The sequence below is a fragment of the Ceratotherium simum genome, chromosome 16, assembly GCF_057802395.1.
Source record: "Ceratotherium simum simum isolate JZ-2026a chromosome 16, ASM5780239v1, whole genome shotgun sequence".
Classification (NCBI taxonomy): Eukaryota; Metazoa; Chordata; class Mammalia; order Perissodactyla; family Rhinocerotidae; genus Ceratotherium; species Ceratotherium simum.
In genome coordinates, this window is record NC_141915.1 from 54,343,718 (window position 1) to 54,362,248 (window position 18,531).

General features: G+C 46.6%; 1 protein-coding gene across 3 annotated transcripts in view; it reads right to left on the reverse strand.

Annotated features, from left to right (window-relative positions):
- SDK2 (sidekick cell adhesion molecule 2) overlaps positions 1 to 18,531 on the reverse strand; it is a 269,870-nt gene that overhangs the window by 57,940 nt on the left and 193,399 nt on the right. For all 3 annotated transcript variants that reach the window (XM_087441505.1, XM_087441506.1, XM_014789208.2), the window contains exons 13-18: positions 13,753 to 13,929; positions 13,249 to 13,385; positions 12,465 to 12,612; positions 8,665 to 8,805; positions 6,824 to 7,005; positions 6,152 to 6,267 (exon numbers count right to left, since the gene is read on the reverse strand). In XM_087441505.1, the coding sequence (XP_087297631.1) occupies positions 6,152 to 6,267; positions 6,824 to 7,005; positions 8,665 to 8,805; positions 12,465 to 12,612; positions 13,249 to 13,385; positions 13,753 to 13,929 (901 nt within the window). The remainder of the gene's footprint in view (positions 1 to 6,151; positions 6,268 to 6,823; positions 7,006 to 8,664; positions 8,806 to 12,464; positions 12,613 to 13,248; positions 13,386 to 13,752; positions 13,930 to 18,531) is intronic.

Consider the following 18,531-nt stretch of genomic DNA (forward strand, 5'->3'; position numbering starts at 1 on the left):
AATACTTAGTCTGGGCTGTGAGCCACTGCCTTCTCCAGCTGCGTCTGCAGAGGAGCAGGCTCGGGTTAAGAGGCCTCTCCCTCAGGGCCAGGAAGACAACAGAATTGCCTTCTGCACTTCTACTGCCTGAGAGGAGCTGGACCCTGAGCCGTCATGAGATGGATCTCAGAGCTCGAGCAAGCACACAACAGGGCTGAGGTCTGACGAGCTCCTCCTGTGTGCCCGGCACTGGCTTAAGCCCACCACTGACCAGTCTACCTCATCATCACAATGGGGATCAGATGGGAGTCAGTGTCCCGTGCTGCTACAAGAAGGGCAACAGTGAAGCTCAGGAAGGTTGAGGACTGTTCAGTGCCCATGGGCCCACCAGCAGCTGGTTTCAAGTTGTGGACCTGAGCCCCCTGATGAAGACCTCTGCCTGCCCAGGTATGCACAGCTGCTAGGTGGGTGTTAGGGTTTCTCTTTGCCGTCTCCGTGCCTGCTCTTCTTAGTCGGGTCAGTGCTGATTTACTCCATTAGGTCCTTGGTCTCGGATTCTAAGCAGACGGGGCTACCCTGAGCGAGAGTGGGGTGTGGGGTGAGTGTGTGCTGGGGGAGGAGCATCAGACCGAGGTTCTCCAGACAGGCAACTCCACCGTAGAGAGCAGAGGCCCAAGGAGGCAAACCTGTAACTGAAGGGTGGCTAGTGGGGGTGTGTGTGTGGGTGGGGGGCCAGAGTGTGCAGCCAAGCCGAGAGGAAGGAGGACAGAGCCCAGCTCTGTCACTTACTGTGTGACCCTGGGAAAGTCACTCGACCTCTCTGAGCCTCAGGCTATCCTATAATAGAGGACAGTAATAGCCACCTGGTAGAGGCAGTAGATTACAGGGTGGAGAGTGTAGGATGGTATATATGGCCTGCTAGCTACTGAGTTAAAAAAAAAGTAAGGGAAATTCTCTCTTTCCCTCTCTCTTTGTCTTTCCCTATCTCTTTTTGCATTTGCATGGACTCACATAAAACATCCTGGAAGGATATGTAAGCAATTACAACAGTGGTTACCTTGAGTGGGGAGAGTTTCAGGGTTGGTGGACAGAACCAGGCAGATGAGGGACTGAGGTGGGATGGAGGATTTCTGCTCTACGTTTTTTTTTTCACGTCTGTTGGTGTTTGAATCATGTAAATATATTTCTTGTTTAAAGTTAAATTAAAAAAATAAAAAATAATTATGGGGGGAATTTGGCAATAGTTGCGAAATTATATACACATTTACCCTTTGACCCAGCAATCTCATCTCTAAGAATCTATTCCAAAGTTATATTTGAAAATATGCAAAGATGGATGCACAAAGCTATTCACTGCAGAAATGTTGGTTCTCGTAAAAGACTGGAAACAACCAAAATGTCATCACTAGGGAGCAGGTTGACTAAAGTGAGGGAGATCCGCCTAACGGAGGATGATACAGATGTAAACGGAAGGAACAAGGAATATCTCTGTATACTCTCATGGAGTGATCTCCAGGATATAACGTAAATAAAAAAGCAAGATGGAAAAAGTGTGTAGAGTAGCTGTCATTTACCTAAGAAGGAGAGGATACATATTTACATATGTATGTATTTGTTTATGTTAAAGAAATGGAAGGAAAACCAAACCAAACAAACAAAAAGAAACCAAACCTACGGCGGAGGGAGAGGACCAGAATTCAGGCTGATTTTCTCTGCATTTACTTTGTAGATTTAACTTTGGAACCACGTAAATATGCTGCATGATTATAGAACAAAATTAAATTAAAAAAATCAATCCCTAAAAATCGAAACCAAAATGAAACAAATGAACCTAACAATGTATTGAGTTGTAGCAAAATTACACAGTGAGAAATGATCTCAGATGACTCTGCAGCACAGTAACGTGAAGCCCATCCCTCGTGGGACACATCCTGAGAACAGAGAGATCTGCAAGTCATCTGAAGCCATGTTCAGTAATCATGGTGGTGACGGTGCTGTTCTGAAACTGTTGTGGGGGCTTGTGGGATAAAGTAGGTGGATGAACTGGGTTTTCAGTTTGGAGAAGAGAGATACAGACAAAAGATCAATGAGATTATTAAAAAGCTTGCAGTCCTGAAATTGAATTGGAAGGATCAGTATATGTTTTACCTTAAAAAAAAGTATTTCCTAGCTGTCCATTAACAGAGTCAAGAAACAACAGCCAATGCTAGAACGAGGAGCACCCCCAGTGCCCAGCCTGTGGTATCTTACTATCATTTCAGACTGAAAGGAACAAGGGCTCCTTGAAGACACGGGTGATCCCAGGCACAGTGCAAGAACTGTGGATAGTTTGGAACATCCTGTCATACCAGATAGCAAGCGAGCTATCAAAGACCACTGGGACCATGTCAAAAGGGCTCAGGAGTCAACTTGAAGAGGCTAATGATGGGTCAATTTGGCATCAATAAGAATAATAATGGCTGCGGATTGAAACATATCAGATGTGTTAAAAATCCTTAAATACATAATAATATTACCAAAAACAAAACAAAAAGATGACGCCCCCCCCAATCCAAACTCATCTGTCACCTTAGAAGATGCCAAGTAATCAATTCATTATTCTGAAAATTGGTAAGTAATGGAAAAGAACTGAGCATTTACCGTGCTTTTCCTAGATGAACTGTACCTTTAGGTAAGCAAAAAGTTGGTAAGAGGAAAATTCTTCTTTTTTTTTGGAAATTATTTCAGCTATAAATCAAGAAGAAATTATAATATTCGACTATCCTCATTTTGCAACCCCTACTGAAATAACAGATTACACAAGGATGGTCAATGGTCACCACATCACAGTAAGAGAGACGGCCAGACTTTATGCCTTCTGATGGAAATACACAACATCATCCAGGGAATAATATTTTGGGGAAAAAAATCATCAAACCTGAATCTGATCAAGCCTCTACTTCTAAGTTCCAATTTGCTGCAAATATAGCATTCAGAAGAATGTGTTAAATGACCCCACAGGGATGCAATCAACAAAATTCAGGCTGTGGAAAATTCTGTAGGACAAATGACTAAGTTTCTTTACTAAATTAATTACAAGAAAAAAAAGAGAAAAAGGAGAGAGAGAATCTATAGATCAACTGAGACCTAAAAAGTCCTGACCAAATGCAATTGTGTGGACCTCTTTTGAAGCAAATAAACCAACTAGCAAAAGAAATGGTGTGGCAATCAGAGAAATTTGAATGCTGACTGGATATCTGATGATATTAAACAGACTGATGATATTTTTCGGCACGTTAATGATAATGCAGTTATTGTGATTATGTTTTAAATAGAGGCTTTATAACATTTCTCTAGAAATGTTTATGGATGAAATGATACAATGCCTGGGATTTGCTTCAGAATATTCCAGGGGAGAGATGGAGGGTTGGAGAACAGATGGGACATATTTGGCCGTGAGTTGGTAATTGCTGAAGCCAGGGATGTGTACATGGGTGTTCATTATAGGTCTCTCTCTACTTCTGTAGATGCTTGGAATTTTCACAATTAAAAGAGGGGAAAAAGTCCATTCTCACTGGAGTTATGGCAGGGACAAACACTGCTTTTTTCTCCCTGTGATACACAGAAGGCCAAAGAAGCAAGAAATAAAATCCCCACTTGTATTCCTTTGTACTTAGAAAAAATCAAGTTATAATTACTATTTTACAGTTAAATCATACGACACATTTTCTTTTTAATGCAAGAAAAGGTGCAGGCTCTGGAGTTTGAATCTGAGCCTTGCAGTTACTCTGTTTGACTTTGAACAACTTGCCTCTCGTGCCTCAGTTTCTTCTTCTGTAAAATGGGGTGATGATAGTAAGACTTACTTCTTAGGGCTCTTGTGCAGTTGGCACGAGAGAAGAATGTGAGCAGAGCCCTAGCATCCTGCCTGGCACGTAGAAAGTGCGTTGAAGTGTGAGCTCTTTTATTCTTCCATCAGCTTCTGAACTCAAAATATCCAGGCAATTCCTGCCCGCTGACCTTAATCAAGCAGCTGCTGGGCGCTGGGCACTGATGAGACCTGGAAATCATGGGGGGCTCTGCAGCCTCCTCTTGCTTTGGTCATAATGACTTGTTGCCCTGATTGTCCTGACCACTTGGCTGGCCTTCTCGGCCCTCCAGGAACCATTTGCCTTAGAAGTTTGCATCCAGCCCTCCCATATGTGGAGGAAAATCTAGAATTGGCAGCAAGAAGCTAATTGTGCCCAGCTCAGCTCCTCTGTTCCTCAGCGTGATGAGGGCCTCCCCTTCCTCCCTGCACCCCCGCCTCCCCCCAGAGTCCCAATTAGCAGGCTTTTCCAGCCAGCCAGCACTGCTGGCGTTTAGCTACAGCACCCTGCCCCGGGAAAGCCCTGCTGCGCCTTGGTGCCCGCCTTCCTGGACTGAGAGGGCTGTGGCTGTGGTGTGTCTGGCTCTGGACATTCCCTCCTTTGTTTACAACACCAGCAGAACATTCTCTGTGTGATCTAACCTCAGTCCCTTCCTGACCAACCACCCCCAACTTGCAGTAATAATGGCTAAGGCTGCTAGTGCTAGAAATGATCTTGGTTGTCGCACATGTGCAAACACAGCACAGAGAGGGTACAGGAACCTTCCAGAAGTGTTGGTGGTCACCGTGCGGTCACCAGATCCTTGAGCTCAAAGCCAGAACCTGCAGTTCTCCCCTCTTCGTGGCTGGCTTCCTGGTGGCATGCCCCTTAGATACTCTGCCTCTTCCCCTACATCTGGAGGGAGCCGAGCGCATCCTCCCACCTGCCCCAGGCTCCTGGGGCACAGCCGCAGAACATGGAGTAGACCTCGCGCGGTGTGATCCGCCTGCCTTCAGTTCTCTTAGGGGAGGTCGGCTTGGCGCTCCTCGTGGGTGAGAGGAGAGACCCAGGCGCAGGATGCAAGGTCTGGGTTTGAGGACGGGGCGCTTGGGAAGTCCTGACTTTTGGCACAGCTACAATTATGGCAAATTTACTACCACCACCACCACCACCACCATTACTACCACTACTACTAGTAGTATTACCATGACTGTTACTACTAGCACTATTACTACTGTTACTATTTGTTATGGGCTGAATTGTTTCCCCCCCAAATTCATAAGCTGAAGTCCTGACCCCCAGGACCTCAGAATGTGACTGTATTTGGAGACAGTCTTTAAAGAGGAAATTAAGTTAAAATGAGGTTGTTAGGGCAGGCCCTAATCCAACCTGACTGGTGTCCTTACGGGATGAGGACATTCACACAGACATGCACAGAGGGAAGACGCGTGAGGACGTGGGGAGAAGGCGGCCGGCTACAAGCCACGGAGAGAGGCCTCGGCAGGAGCCACCCTGCCGGCACCTTGGTCTTGGACTGCCAGCCTAGATCTGTGTGAACACTGACTTCTGTCCTCGAGGCCCCACAGCCTGCGCTACTTTGCTGGGCAGCCTGCACAAACTGAGACATTTCTGTTACCACTGCAATCATTTTCTGAGCACTTGTTATGTGTTTGTCAGTGTGCTCAACAAATTACAAACATTAGCTCATTTTCCTCACGTAACCCTGAGGATTAGGTATTATCACCGTCTTTGCTTAAAAATGAGGAAGCAGAGTTTATTTGGTTCCCCGGCAGCTAGAGCAGCACCTATAGTTGAGCCCAGTAAATCTTTACGGAATGAGGGATGCCCAGACAGACCACAGAACCTGTGCAGGGAGCTGGCAAGGGTCAGGGCCAGGACTGTAACCCAGTCTGTGTGAGTCCCAGTCCCCTGCCCTTAACACACTGTGTGGTGTCAAGTACAGCCCCAGGACACATGACCCAGCAGGATCCCATGAGAGCCACAGCTGGGCGGTAAGAAGTGGGTTCTGGATTTTTCTGATGGGGCTGTGGCTATGCCTGGTGTTCCTGACCCTGAAACAAACCTGGTTTTGTTTATAACCCAGTCTCACAGAGGACACCCCTACACTGGGTCACAGATTGGGCAGTGTCCACACTCCCCGTGGCCTGCACCTGGCCTTGGACAGCGCTCGCGTGCCCTTCGCCTTGATCACGTGTCCTCTGCTTGGCTTGAACCAGAAACAGAGGGGGACTGCCCCTGCCTATCCCTCGTCTTCCTCCCGCCGCCTGCGGCATCCCGCAGACAGCCTCCAGGCCTCCTCTCCAGACAAGGGGTGCCTCCCGTACCTTGTAGCCCTGGTTGATGCCGTTGATGAACTGGGGGCTGGGGGCGTTCCAGGTGAAGCGGATGGTCGTGGAGTTGGTGGCTTCTGCATGCACGTTGCCCGGAGGGACCGTGGGGACTGGAGGAGAGCAGAGAGATGGGGGTGGGGGCGGAGGGGGCACAGTCAGTCTTTCTTGTCCAGTTCAGTAGAGAAAACACAGGGAGGGGTCTGCAGACCCTGCTCGTCCACCCCGCCCCCCGACCTCCCCCGGACTCCTTGCTATATAGACTTAAGACGCCCTCTTTCTCTAGATTAGTTTGGGTTTAATAAAACTTGTTTGACCCATTTCACAGGGTACTGATAAATAAAGTGATGGATATGAAAATGCTCGGGGGTGCTTTTTAGGTACAACACTAAATGTAAGCTGTTTCATGAGCCAGTTAATGTGAGACTTCAGAGAAGGTCCCTGTATCCCCGAAGCCTCGCCTGCATCATGCTCACCCCCAACCTCTTCATCTTCCCCTCAGTCCTCCCACCCTACGGGGTAGCTGGGCACAGCGTGCAACAGCTTGGGACTGGATAAAACAGGTGACACGGTTGAGGCAGTGTGGACTGGACAGGTACAGGACCCGCCAGGCACGGACCTGGGAGAAAGGGAAGCACCGCCTCCTCCACGGTCACCATCCCCACTCACCTCCCTGCAGTGTCCACTCGGTGACTTTGCTGCTGTAGACACCCAGCCCGGCACTGTTGTAGGCGGCCACCTCGATCTCGTAGTTGGTCCAGATGATGAGGTCTTCCAGCAGCAGGTTGTTGACATCAGCATCCGTGATGTTCTTAAATTGGTACCCGACAGGCAGCCCGGCCAGGCAGTACCTGAGGGGAGAAAGCCAGGAGGCAGAGGATCAGAGTCGGCCTGCTTGGCCTCATGCCCAGGAAACTGTCCAACAGAACTTTATGTGATGGCGGAAGCATTCTATACCCGTGCTATCCGATACAGTAGCCGCTAGTGTGTGTGGCTGTTGAGCACTTGAAGTGTGGTTAGTACAACTGAGGAACTAAGTTTGTAGTTTTACTTTTTTTTTAGTTAATTGAAATAGCCACAGGTGACCACTGGCTACCTCACTGGATAACACAGGTCTAGGGGATGTTAGGTCTAGGGGACTATTCTTTTTGATAGGGGAGAAGGACATTGGTGGGATGGCTAACTAGGGACGTGGAGAGTTCCTGGCAAGATCTCTCTGGTTTCAGCTTTAAAGGGTCATTGATGGGAGAGTCCTCTCCAAAGGCTGGGCACATTTTTTTCTCCCTCTAGGCGAGTGACTCCCTTTTTTGACAGTCACTCACTTAGGTGGAGAGAAAAAACCCCAGGCTACCTACTCTACTCATTTCTACCTTCCGCTAGAAAAAAGAACGCATGGTAATAAGAAAGTGGGATCTGTACAGGCACATTCTGTGGTTTATATATGGAGGATGGATAGCTCATAGCAGAACCACAAGGCATACAGACCGAAGAGTCTAATTATTGGAAAATTAGAGGCCCCTAGTTATTTTTATGCATTACAATATCCCGTAGTGGTGGTTCTCAAAGCCTTAGCGAGCATCAAAAACACCTGGAGGGCTTGTTAAAACCCAGACTGTTGGGCCCACTGCAAAATTTGCCATTCAGTAGGTCAGGGGTGGGACTTGAGAACTGGCCTATCAAGTCCTCAAGTGATGCTGATGCAGCCGCAGGGACCACACTTGACCACTGCCCTTTAGATTCACCCAAAACCCACAATGAAATTAACTGATAATGGAGGAGCCAAACCAACAAAAACTTCTTCCAAATTTTGGGAATTCCAGTGCTGTGAGAGTACATGTGTAGGAGAGAGACACGCGAAGTCGTGTAACATTCTGCAGCCAGCCGGAATTCAACACCAATGAGAGTTCTCAGTAACTTCCAATAGCATGCTAATTTTAACTTATGAATTCTCAATTTTAGTAACATTTGATAACTCACTTTTAGGTTACCAGTAAAGTACCCTCAGTCAAATGTAAAAATAAAAGTCTATATAATTGGGCTTCATTTTGCACTATGGACCAAAGAAAGGACTTTTGCTTTTTGACCAGTTCTTCACCCAGTAGTCTCTCCATTCATGGTCCGTCCCAAGGGAAATCTGGCCTGGGATGGAATATTCTTGGTTTCCCAGGTCTTGGCTCCTTGGGGAGTTACCTGTCTCCCTGTGGCCCTACTCCTACGTAGCCCTGACATCTGGCAGACTTGCCCATCCGTATAGCCTTTAGGAGATTATCCTGTGTCTCCTCTCTCAACCATTCCCATTGGTTTCCAAGGCTCTCACTGCTGGAAGTTCTTCTAGATGTCTAACCTAAATCCTTCCTAGCATAGTGTAGGCATTTCTTGCTGCCTCGTGCCTCTTAGATGGAGAAGGACCTGCCATGAATTTGCTATCTTTTCCAATCCATTCCAGACCCTCCCTGTCCCTTTCCCCTCGGGTCTGGGCTGCCCCTCTGGTCCCTGGGGGTGACAGCTACCTGATGATGTAGCCCTTGAGGAGGCCGTTCTGGTGGCTCTCAGGAGGTGGCTGCCACTGGATCATGATGGACTGGTTGGTTCGGCCACTGGCAATGACATTCTGTGGAGGCGCTGTGGGGGGCTCTTCGGGGAGAGAGACCCTGGATAGGAAAACACCAAGAGTGGGCAGGCCTTTCCGCTCTTAGTCACCAGGGCAAATACAGGAGTTTAATGGGATATGAGGAGGCTGAACCTTGCCCTGTTGCATCCTGGGATGACTCTGCACAATTGCTGTGTGCTTTTGGGCAAGTCACTTAACCTCTCTGAGCTTGTTTCTTTCTCTGTAAAAGAAGGATAATAAAGCTCCACCTGCCTGCCTTATAAAACTGGTTTAGGTTCAAATGACACAATGTATATAAGCACCTTTTAAAAACACTGTAAAGCACGAGATGTGTGCATTTCCTGTGCAGTTGAGGGACATGGGTCTCAGTTTCCCATTTCTCAAAGAAGCTGCTGTCAGGGCTGGTGACGTCACGAGTGTTCAAGTATTTTAGAAGCAGGAGTGTTAGAGACACTTCCCAGTAGCCGGCTGGTGGCGTACTTGAACCAGGCCCCCTTCACCCACCAGCTGAGCCCCAGGCTGGGGCGGGGCAGGCGGGGTGGCGGTGGCAGGGTGTGTGGGTGACAGAGCCAGCGCTCCCGCCCGCTTCCTGAGCTGAATGCTATTGCATTTCTTTCTTTGGCAGGGCCAGGGGACACAGTGTTCCACCTCGGTGTATTTTTCACATAACTGACATGCATCCATTAAACACAAAAGTTAATTATTTTTGATGGATGTCTTTCCCTTTTTGTTTATTTTTATGTTTTTGCTTTCTGATGGATAGCTTTCCAAAACGTACTGCACACTCCCATGTCTTTGGAAAGCCTGAAATAAGGGCGATTTAACCTTTATCTGGGTGACTCAGGGCCATTAGTATGAAGACTCAGGAGGAGGATGAATCCGTGTTATACAGTGAGGCCTGAGGGACTGGAGAGGTTGTAGGATGGTCCTTTACACTTGGAAGCCTTCTACTGTTGGGATTTTGTAGCTTGGAAGGGCTTGGGCTGTGTCCATTTTGTTCCCTGTACCACTTCTAGTGGTCCAGACACGGCTGGCCATGTGGTAGGTGCTCAATAAAGAGTGAATGAATAATTCTCCTATAACTGCTCCGTGCCAGCCTGTCAACTGACACTTCTCCCTCCTGCTAGAGTGTCACAGCCCCTGTGACAGCCAGAGAGACTCAAGCTTATTGGAAGTGTGGCAAAACCACAATGATTGATTTAAGCCAGAGGTCTGCATACACACCTAAGAGCATCTTTTAAAGAGCAAAGCACATTCTTGGCTCCCTTGTCAAATATTAGCTGACCGCATATGTGAGGGTTTATTTCTGGGCTCTCCGTTCTGTTCCCTTGGTCTATGTGACTATTTTTATGCCAGTATCATAGTCTTTTGATTACTACAGCTTTGTAGTATAGTTTGAAATCAGGAAGCGTGATGCCTCCAGCTTTGCTTTTCTTTCTCAGGATTGCTTTGGCTATTTGGGGGTCTTTTGTGGCTCTATACAAATTTTAGGATTGTTTTTTCTATTTCTGTGAAAAATGCCATTGAAATCTTGATAGGGATGGCACTGAATCTGTAGATACTTTGGGTAATATGGACATTTTAACAATATTAATTCTTCTCAGTGGGGAACGGATAGTCTCTTCAATAATGGTGCTGGGAAAACTGGACAGCCACATGCAGGAGAATAAAATTGGACACCTATCTTACACCACTCACAAAAATGAACTTGAAATGGATTAAAGACTTAAACATAGGGCCCGAAACTGTAAAACTCCTAGAAGAAAACATAGGACAAAAGCTTCTTGACATTGGTTGGCAGTGATTTCCTGGGTATGATACCAAAAGTATAAGCAACAAAAGCAAAATTAAACAAGTGAGACTACATCAAACTAAAATTTTCTGCACAACAAAAGAAACCATCAACAAAATGAAAAGGCAACCTACGGAATGGGAGAAAACATTTGAAAGTCATGTGTTTGAGAAGGGGTTAATATCCAAAATATATAAAGAACTCATATAACTCAATAGCAAAAAACCAAACAACCCAATTAAAAAATGGGCAGAGGAATTGAATAGACAGTTTTCCAAAGAAGACATACCAATGGCCAACAGGTACATAAGAAAGCGCTCAACAGCACTAATCATCAGGGAAATGCAAGTCAAAAGCACAAGGAGATCTCACCTCACACCTGTTAGAAAGGTTGTCATCAAAAAGACAAGAGATAACAAGTGTTGGTGAGGATGTGGAGAAAGGGGAACCCTTGTGCACTGTTGGTGGGAATGTTAAATTGGTGCAGCCACTATGGAAAACGGTATGGAGGTTTCTCAAAAAGTTAAAAACAGATCTACCATATGATCCAGCAATTCTACTTCTGGGTATACATCCAAAGGAAATGAAAATAGGATATTGAAAAAATATCTGCACCCCCGTGTTCATTGCAGCATTATTCACAACAGCCGAGATATGGAAACAATCTAAGTATCTGTCAATGGATGAATGGATAAAGAAGGTATGGTATACACAATGGAATATTTTTCAGCCATGAGAAAGAAGGAAATCCTGCCATTTGCAACATGGATGGAACTTGAGGACACTATGCTAACTGAGATAAGTCAGACAAGAAAGACAAATACTGTATGATCTCACTTATATGTGGAATCTGAAAAAGCCATACTCAGAGAAACAGAGAGTAGAATGGTGGTTAATAGGGGCTGGGGGGCGGGGGAAATGGGGAGATATTGGTCAAAGGGTACAAACTTCCAGTTGCAAGATTAACAAGTTCTGGGGATGGAATGTACAGCATGGTGATCATTGCTAATACTACTGTATCACATACTTGCAAGTTGCTAGGAGAGTAGAACTTAAATGTTCTCACCACAAAAAAGAAATGGTAATGATACGACAGAATAAAGGTGTCAGTTAAGGCTATGGTGGTAATCACTTTGCAATATATGAGTGTGTCGAACCATCATGCCGTACACTTTAAACTGACACAATGTTATATGTCAATTGCATGTCAATAAAGCTGGAAAAAGCAAAAGTGAAAATAAAACAATAAAGAGCAAAATGCAGAGCTTTGGTGCATGTAGCCTGTGTCGCTGTCATCCTGACCTCTTGCTGGATGTCTTCTTTCTCACTGGAGGTGGCTCCTTGTTCTGTGGGGTTGAGGTGGCCAGAACTCGCCTCCTACATAAGTGTGTGTTACTGCGTGATGTTTTAAAATGGATGACCTGCCGTTTTTATTCAATTTCCATCATTTTAAAAAAAGCTTTGTTGAACGCCTGCTCCGGCCTGGCATCATGCAAGGCATTGGATATGGAGATCCGTGCAGATCCCACATCCCTCTGGAACTTCACGTCCCGTTCACAAGGACGGCAGCCCGTGGGGATGGAGAGCAGAATGAGGCAAGGCTTTGAACTTGCATAGCTCACAGTGAGAGTGACAACCAGATTTGGTTAGTGCTTATCCCATGCCAGGCACTGCTCACAGCTCTTCACTTGTATGCTCTCATCTCATCTTTTCAATAGCCCTGTGGGGCAGCTGTGAATATTGTTACCCCCATTCTACAGACGTGGAGACTGAAGTCTGGAGGAGTCAGAGAGAAGCCAGCCTGGCCCCACTCTGCCATCTTGATTTTGGAGCAGGCAGCCCCTCCCAGCCCCTCCCTCGGTCAGAGACACTAAGACCTGCCCTGGGAGATCCCCTGCTCCCCTCACCTCTCCGTGTCCTTGCTGAACTGCCCTTTGCCCACGTCGTTGACTGCACAAAGACGGAACTGGTAGGAGCGCGCAGGAACCAAGCCCTTGACCATCACTGAGGTAGCCTCGGGGTCCACACTGGCCAGGAGCATGGTCCAGGGGGCATCTACAGGCACAGAGGGTGGGGCAGAGGTGGGCACCTTGGGGGAGCCATGCTTCTTATTCCCCATTCCCAGCAGGGGGCCGGCCTCATGTGGGCCAGCAGACGAGAGCCTCCGCCACTTGGTCCAGTGGAGGCCGGTCACGTCATTTTTCTAGATCCCCTCAGCCCACGGGTCCCAGGGGGTTCAGGGGTCCTGAGAAGGAAGCAAGGGCTCGTAGGAACTGAGATGCATTCCTCTTTTCTCTTTTTTTTTCTCAAATTGATGAGCTTTAGGCAAACTGTATTTAAAACACCATTCAAACTATGCCTACTAATTTTGGAGTTCACAGCTTGGGGACTCGGAGGATACAAATAGAGAAAAATAATCGCCACTGTCTTGGAGGCTTCTGGCGTGGCGGACCTTGAATTTAGCACCTCGCATGCATTATCTCGTTCAATTGTCACAACGACCGAGGAGGCAGATGCCATCACTCGTTTTACAGACAAGGAAACTGAAGCTTCCAGAGGGTTTGCTCAAAGACACAGAACTAGGAAGTGGGGGAGCTGGAGCCCAGCCCTGGCTGACTCCCTGAGTCTGGGCTTCCAGCCGGTGCCCCGTGGCCCTGGCCGCGGTGGAGGGTGACAGTCGGGGAGCCTTACTGTTCTCCGACATCTCCAGGACATAGCGGATCAGGGGGCTGTTGCCGTCAAAGGGCTTGGCCCACGTCAGGTTGATGGCCCGCCTCTCCACTGTGCTGAGAGTTGCCACCGGGTGCTCAGGGGCGTGAGGCAGTTGTCTGGAGGAGAGAGAAATGGTGGGGCCCCCCATGAGGTCTAGAGCTAGGTGACGTGCAGGCACCCAGGACTCAGATTGAGCTTCCACAATACCTGGTGCTCAGCCATAAAACTCGGCCTTCAGACCATCTACCTGGAGATTCTTCTCTGTGGCTTTAGGGGCCCACCTGTCCAAAGCCATACCCAGAGTCCCCTGCTCTTGACAAGGGGCTTAACTGAGCGGGGTTGGGGGAGGCCTGGAGGATGCTTGGGTGTGTTCTGAGAGGTGGGCGGGCCTAGGTCACCCGTGGCCTGGTGGCCTGCCAAAATGAGCCTTCCCGTTGCTGCCTGCACCTCCTTTGGCCAGGGCCCTGGGCAGGCTGCCCTTACCTGACGCGCAGGTGGGCACTGCGAGAGTCATTGCCTCCGGCTGAGAGCACCCGGCAGGTGTACGTGCCGATGTCCCCCGACCACGTCTGCGAGATGTGCAGGGAGCCGTTTTTGTCCAGGCGGATGCGGGGGTTGCTCTCCACGCCCAGGGTGGCCCCATCCTTCTCCCAGACATACCTGAGGATAAGAAGAACCAATAAGTAAAGAGAGGTAGGGGCTCCTGGGGATGAGTTCAGCCCAGGGCTGGTCTGGAGAAGAGAGCTCCAAGGCAGGCAGGGCCACAGCGGCCCCCTGGGGCTGGTCTTGGGCGGGAGCACGTGGAGGCCTGAGCAGCCCGTGGTCCATCATCCCCGCGGGCAGGGTGCTACATCCAGGAGAGCTAACACATCGAGTCATTATCGGTCATTTACACCTTCAGTTCAGGTCTGGGTCAAAGCCTTGTAGCTTCTGGCCAGAAGCCATCGCCAAGCAGCCAGCACAAAAGAGCGGCAAAAGGTATCCTTCCCTAGAGGTCAGAGGATTACGGCTGGAAGAAGAATGAAAGTCTCCGCATAGATTACAGTTTGGAATTAGTTTTATGAGGAGAATCCTTAGATCGATGCATCACTGTGACAAATTGACTTCAGTGTCCAAAAAATCACTTTAGCTTCGGTCAGTCAGTACAAAAGGGGACTTGAGAAATTACACACATGCCCGTGTCTGACAATAAGAAATACCTTGTCTGGAATTGTTCTGGAGGAAATACAACCATTATTGTCACAAACACATGCGGGTGCCAGCTCCAGGTAGGAAGCCACGCGGCCGACCCCCAGGGAAGGTCGACCAGGGAATGGGGTGGGCCTGAGATACTTTGCAAATAACCTGATACTCACTCACTACCCTGAGCCACACACTCCTAGAACTATCTGGGTTTAGAGAACGTAAGACTGCTACAGAGAATGAGCCTGTAATATTCTAAACTTAAGCTAAAAACAATCAGAAAAGTAGCAAGTACAAAATAAAAGGAAAAAAGAAAGGAAAACACAAGTTTTCCGATAATGGATAACCATGATTAACATTTGAGCATATACCCTCTAGACTCTTCTCTTCTGTCCCCACAGGCAGGGTACCACAGTGCTACTACATCCTAGAGTCAGATTCCCTGGTCAAACGCTGTCTCGGCCACTTACCAGCTTTGTGATCCTGGGTATGTTTGTTTAACCTTGCTGTGCCTCAGTTTCCTCATCTGTCATATGAGGGAAATAATACCACCTACCTCGTGGGGTTGCTGTAAGTGTGTGAGTTAATATAAAATACTTAGTGTCTGAGACTAAGTGATCAATAGAAGTTAGCCATCATTTTATAGTTTTATTGATGCAGCATATTTTTTACATAAATGATATCTAGCTAGCTTATCCAAGCACCCATCCTGATTTTAAAGCTGCTTTTTCCACCCAAGAAAATATCATAAATTCTTCTTAATGTGACATTTCCACACCACGGTTTATGTTAACCACATGGTGCTCCAAATACGGTCCCTCTGTAATCCATCCTGGATTGTGGAGTGTACAGTCCAGTTCCCTGTTTTCTGATATTATAATTAATGCGATGATGAACATCCTTGCAACAACATGATTTTCATACATTCTAAATCATTTCCTCAAGGATAAATTCTCAGCGGTGAAACTGTCAAGTTAAATTTTAAGACTTTTTTATACGTATTTACAAATTGCCAAAAGTAATCACCTTCAGTTTCTCTCTTTATCTAGAAAAGAATCACCCTTGCCAGCATTGATGGGATGGGTAGAATTTTCCTTAAAAGCAAATCTAGTCGCAGAGAGTAATTCCTGCTTAAGAAACAACCTGTGGCGAGCAGACGATCTCAGCCCCGGGATGTGGTGCCGTAGGCAGCACACATCAGCACCTGTGAAGTGTTTATGCCAAGACTGAACTCGAATCTATTAACAGTTACTTGAGTCTGATTAGAAATACAAGGGATAGAAGAACAAGTGAACAACATGATGAAGAGGTAGCTAGCCAAATCTAGAAGGTGGCATATTCTACAGCAGAGGTAGGCAAACTATGGCCCACTGCTTGTCTGTGTAAATAAAGTTTTATTGGAACACAGAGATGCCCATTTGTTTCCATATTGTTAATGACTGCTTTTGCACTACCAACGCAGACCTGAGTAGTTGTGACAAAGACTATATGGCCCTCAAAGCCTAAAATATTTATTTACTCTCTGGCCCTTTACAGAAAAAGTTTGCTGACTGCTGTCCTGTAGAACCTTGTTTCTCCAACAAATTAACTGCATGAAAACAAAACAAAAATAAAGGCAAAAAATAAAAGGAGGGGAGGGGGACTGTATAGAATGAAGGAGACACACCAACCAAACACAATGTGTGGACCTTGTTTGAACCCTGAGTTAAACCAACCAACTGTAAAAAGATACCTTTGTGGGGCTGGCCCGGTGGCATAGTGGTTAAGTTCGTGTGCTCCACTTCAGTGGCCTGGGGTTTGTGGGTTTGGATCCCAGGCCTGGACGTACACACCACTTATCAAGCCATGCTGTGGCAGCATCCCACATACAAAATAGAGGAAGATGGGCACAGACGTTAGCTCAGTGACAATCTTCCTCAAGCACAAAGAGGAAGATTGGCAACAGATGTTAGCTCAGGGCCAATCTTCCTCACCAAAGAAGAGAAAAGAAAAGAAAAAAAAAGACCCTTTTGAGACAATCAGGGCAACTGGAATCTGGCCTGGTGTTAGCAGAAGTCAAGGAATTGTTGTCATTGTGTTAGGAGTGATGGGGGCGTGGTTTTTATGTTGAAAGAAATGTATTTTTCAGTAAGAAATGCACATTGACATATTTAAGGGTGAAATTACATGTTTGAGATTTGCATTTAAAATATTGCAGTTAAAAAAAGTGTGGGTGAGAGATGAAACAAGATGGGTAAAATGCTGATAATTATTGAGGCTAAGAGATGGGACATGAGGATTGACAACACTATTCTCTCTACTTTGGGCTATGTTTGAAAATTTCCATAATATAAAGTTAAAAAAAAAAAAAAAAAGAAACAAGCCGTGAGTCCATTTAACTCAGATAGGGTAGGAATTTTCCAAAATAATCTGCAATTATATAGCTGGCTATTAAACCGTTTTGAGGCGTGGTTTTCATGGGTCTTCTCAGCTTTAAATAATATTAGATAGCCCCTAGGAAATCGAAGATGTGCAAAAATATTTAGTTACAAGGACCTTCATAGCAATATTTCTCAATATTAGCAAAAAATTAAATGTAACTCAAATAGCCAGCATTAGGGAATTGGTAACATAAATTATGTTACATCCACACAATGGATGACTGAATAATCATATAATTGAGTTTATACAAAAATATTTATTGACGGGGAAGAGATTCATAATAGGTTCTTAAGTGAAAAAGCAGATTAAGAAATATCGTTTCTAGCTTTTTCAAATGGCACCCATAAATCATTATCTTTAATTGAGGAAAACACAGATGAATCCACTTCTCTTCTTTTTCTCTCTCTCCCTCCCTCCCTCCCCAGTTTTTGGCTTATCTGCATTTTCTGTGTTTTCCTCCTAAAATGAATATCTATTAGCTATACAATAAGAAACAAAAAACAAAGAAAAATATTGATTAATATTAATAATGGCTAAAAGTGGATGCTGAGCCTGTGTCTAGATCTAAGTAAACAGGACAGTGATTTCCCACCTGCAGGTCACTGGGGTCCTGGAGAGGGGCCTGCAGATACACTGCAAGACGTCCCTGAAACCATCTGTTCGTCGAGAATTGTCTAGAGGATGAATACAATGTGCAAGTATTTTCCAAATATCAGTAGATAACACTTTTATAAAGAAAATGCCAATTTATTTTCAAGTGTTGCTGAATTAATACAGCTTTTTATTATAAAATTTTCAATTAATGGATGCTAAAATTACAGCTATTACTTATGTACGGGCCTGAGACCCACAGCAGTATTCCATGGGGGATCTGTGGGTTCTCTTGGAGGATCTTTTTGTAGTTGGTATATTAATTTTTTTCACAAAAATCTAATGAACTCAGGAATAAGCATACTCCAGATCACGTGTTGACAGCGTTCTAACTACATCCACGTGATTTCAAGGCTCATGTCTGCATTTGTGCTGCACCACATGATGGTTGTCCTAACGGGTCAGTGTTTAACATTTAAGGAGCTGTTTCTCAAACTGGGGCCCGTGATGGATTCTCTGAGAACTGGTGTTGGTCTGAAAGTCTAGTCTCCCTCATGCCAACCTTGGCTTCGGGGGTCCCATTTGGGGTGGCCCTACAGACTGTCATATGCCCAGCGGCCACCAGATGGCGCCCCAAGACGCAGTGGCCTCCGGAGCCGAGGGACCGTTACTCCAAGAGGCATCAGTGCGGCCCCTTCCAGCCTCGGTGCCAGGTGCTTGGGCAGTGAAATGCCCATAGAACAGAGAAGCAACATGGAGGGAATGCTTATTTCTAAGGAGGCAGTTAATCTTTCACTCAGCATCCCGGAGCTCAGGGGAGAGCCCAAAGGAACAGTTTCCTCCTGATTTTAGTTCTGGAAGCCTTCTCTGGGGGTTGGCCCAGGTGTCCTCGTCCCAAGCTTGGGAGGGGGCCCGGCTTTTATGCCTTTCTTGGCTGCTTCTGTCCTGGGGTGCCCCTCCTGGGCCTCTCTAGTGGCTTCCACGGTAGGACCTGGTTCCCTCCAGGCCAAGTATCTTGCTGAGTTCTGGGCTCCCATGGCGGGTGGTGGGGTGGCCTCAGGGTGGGCA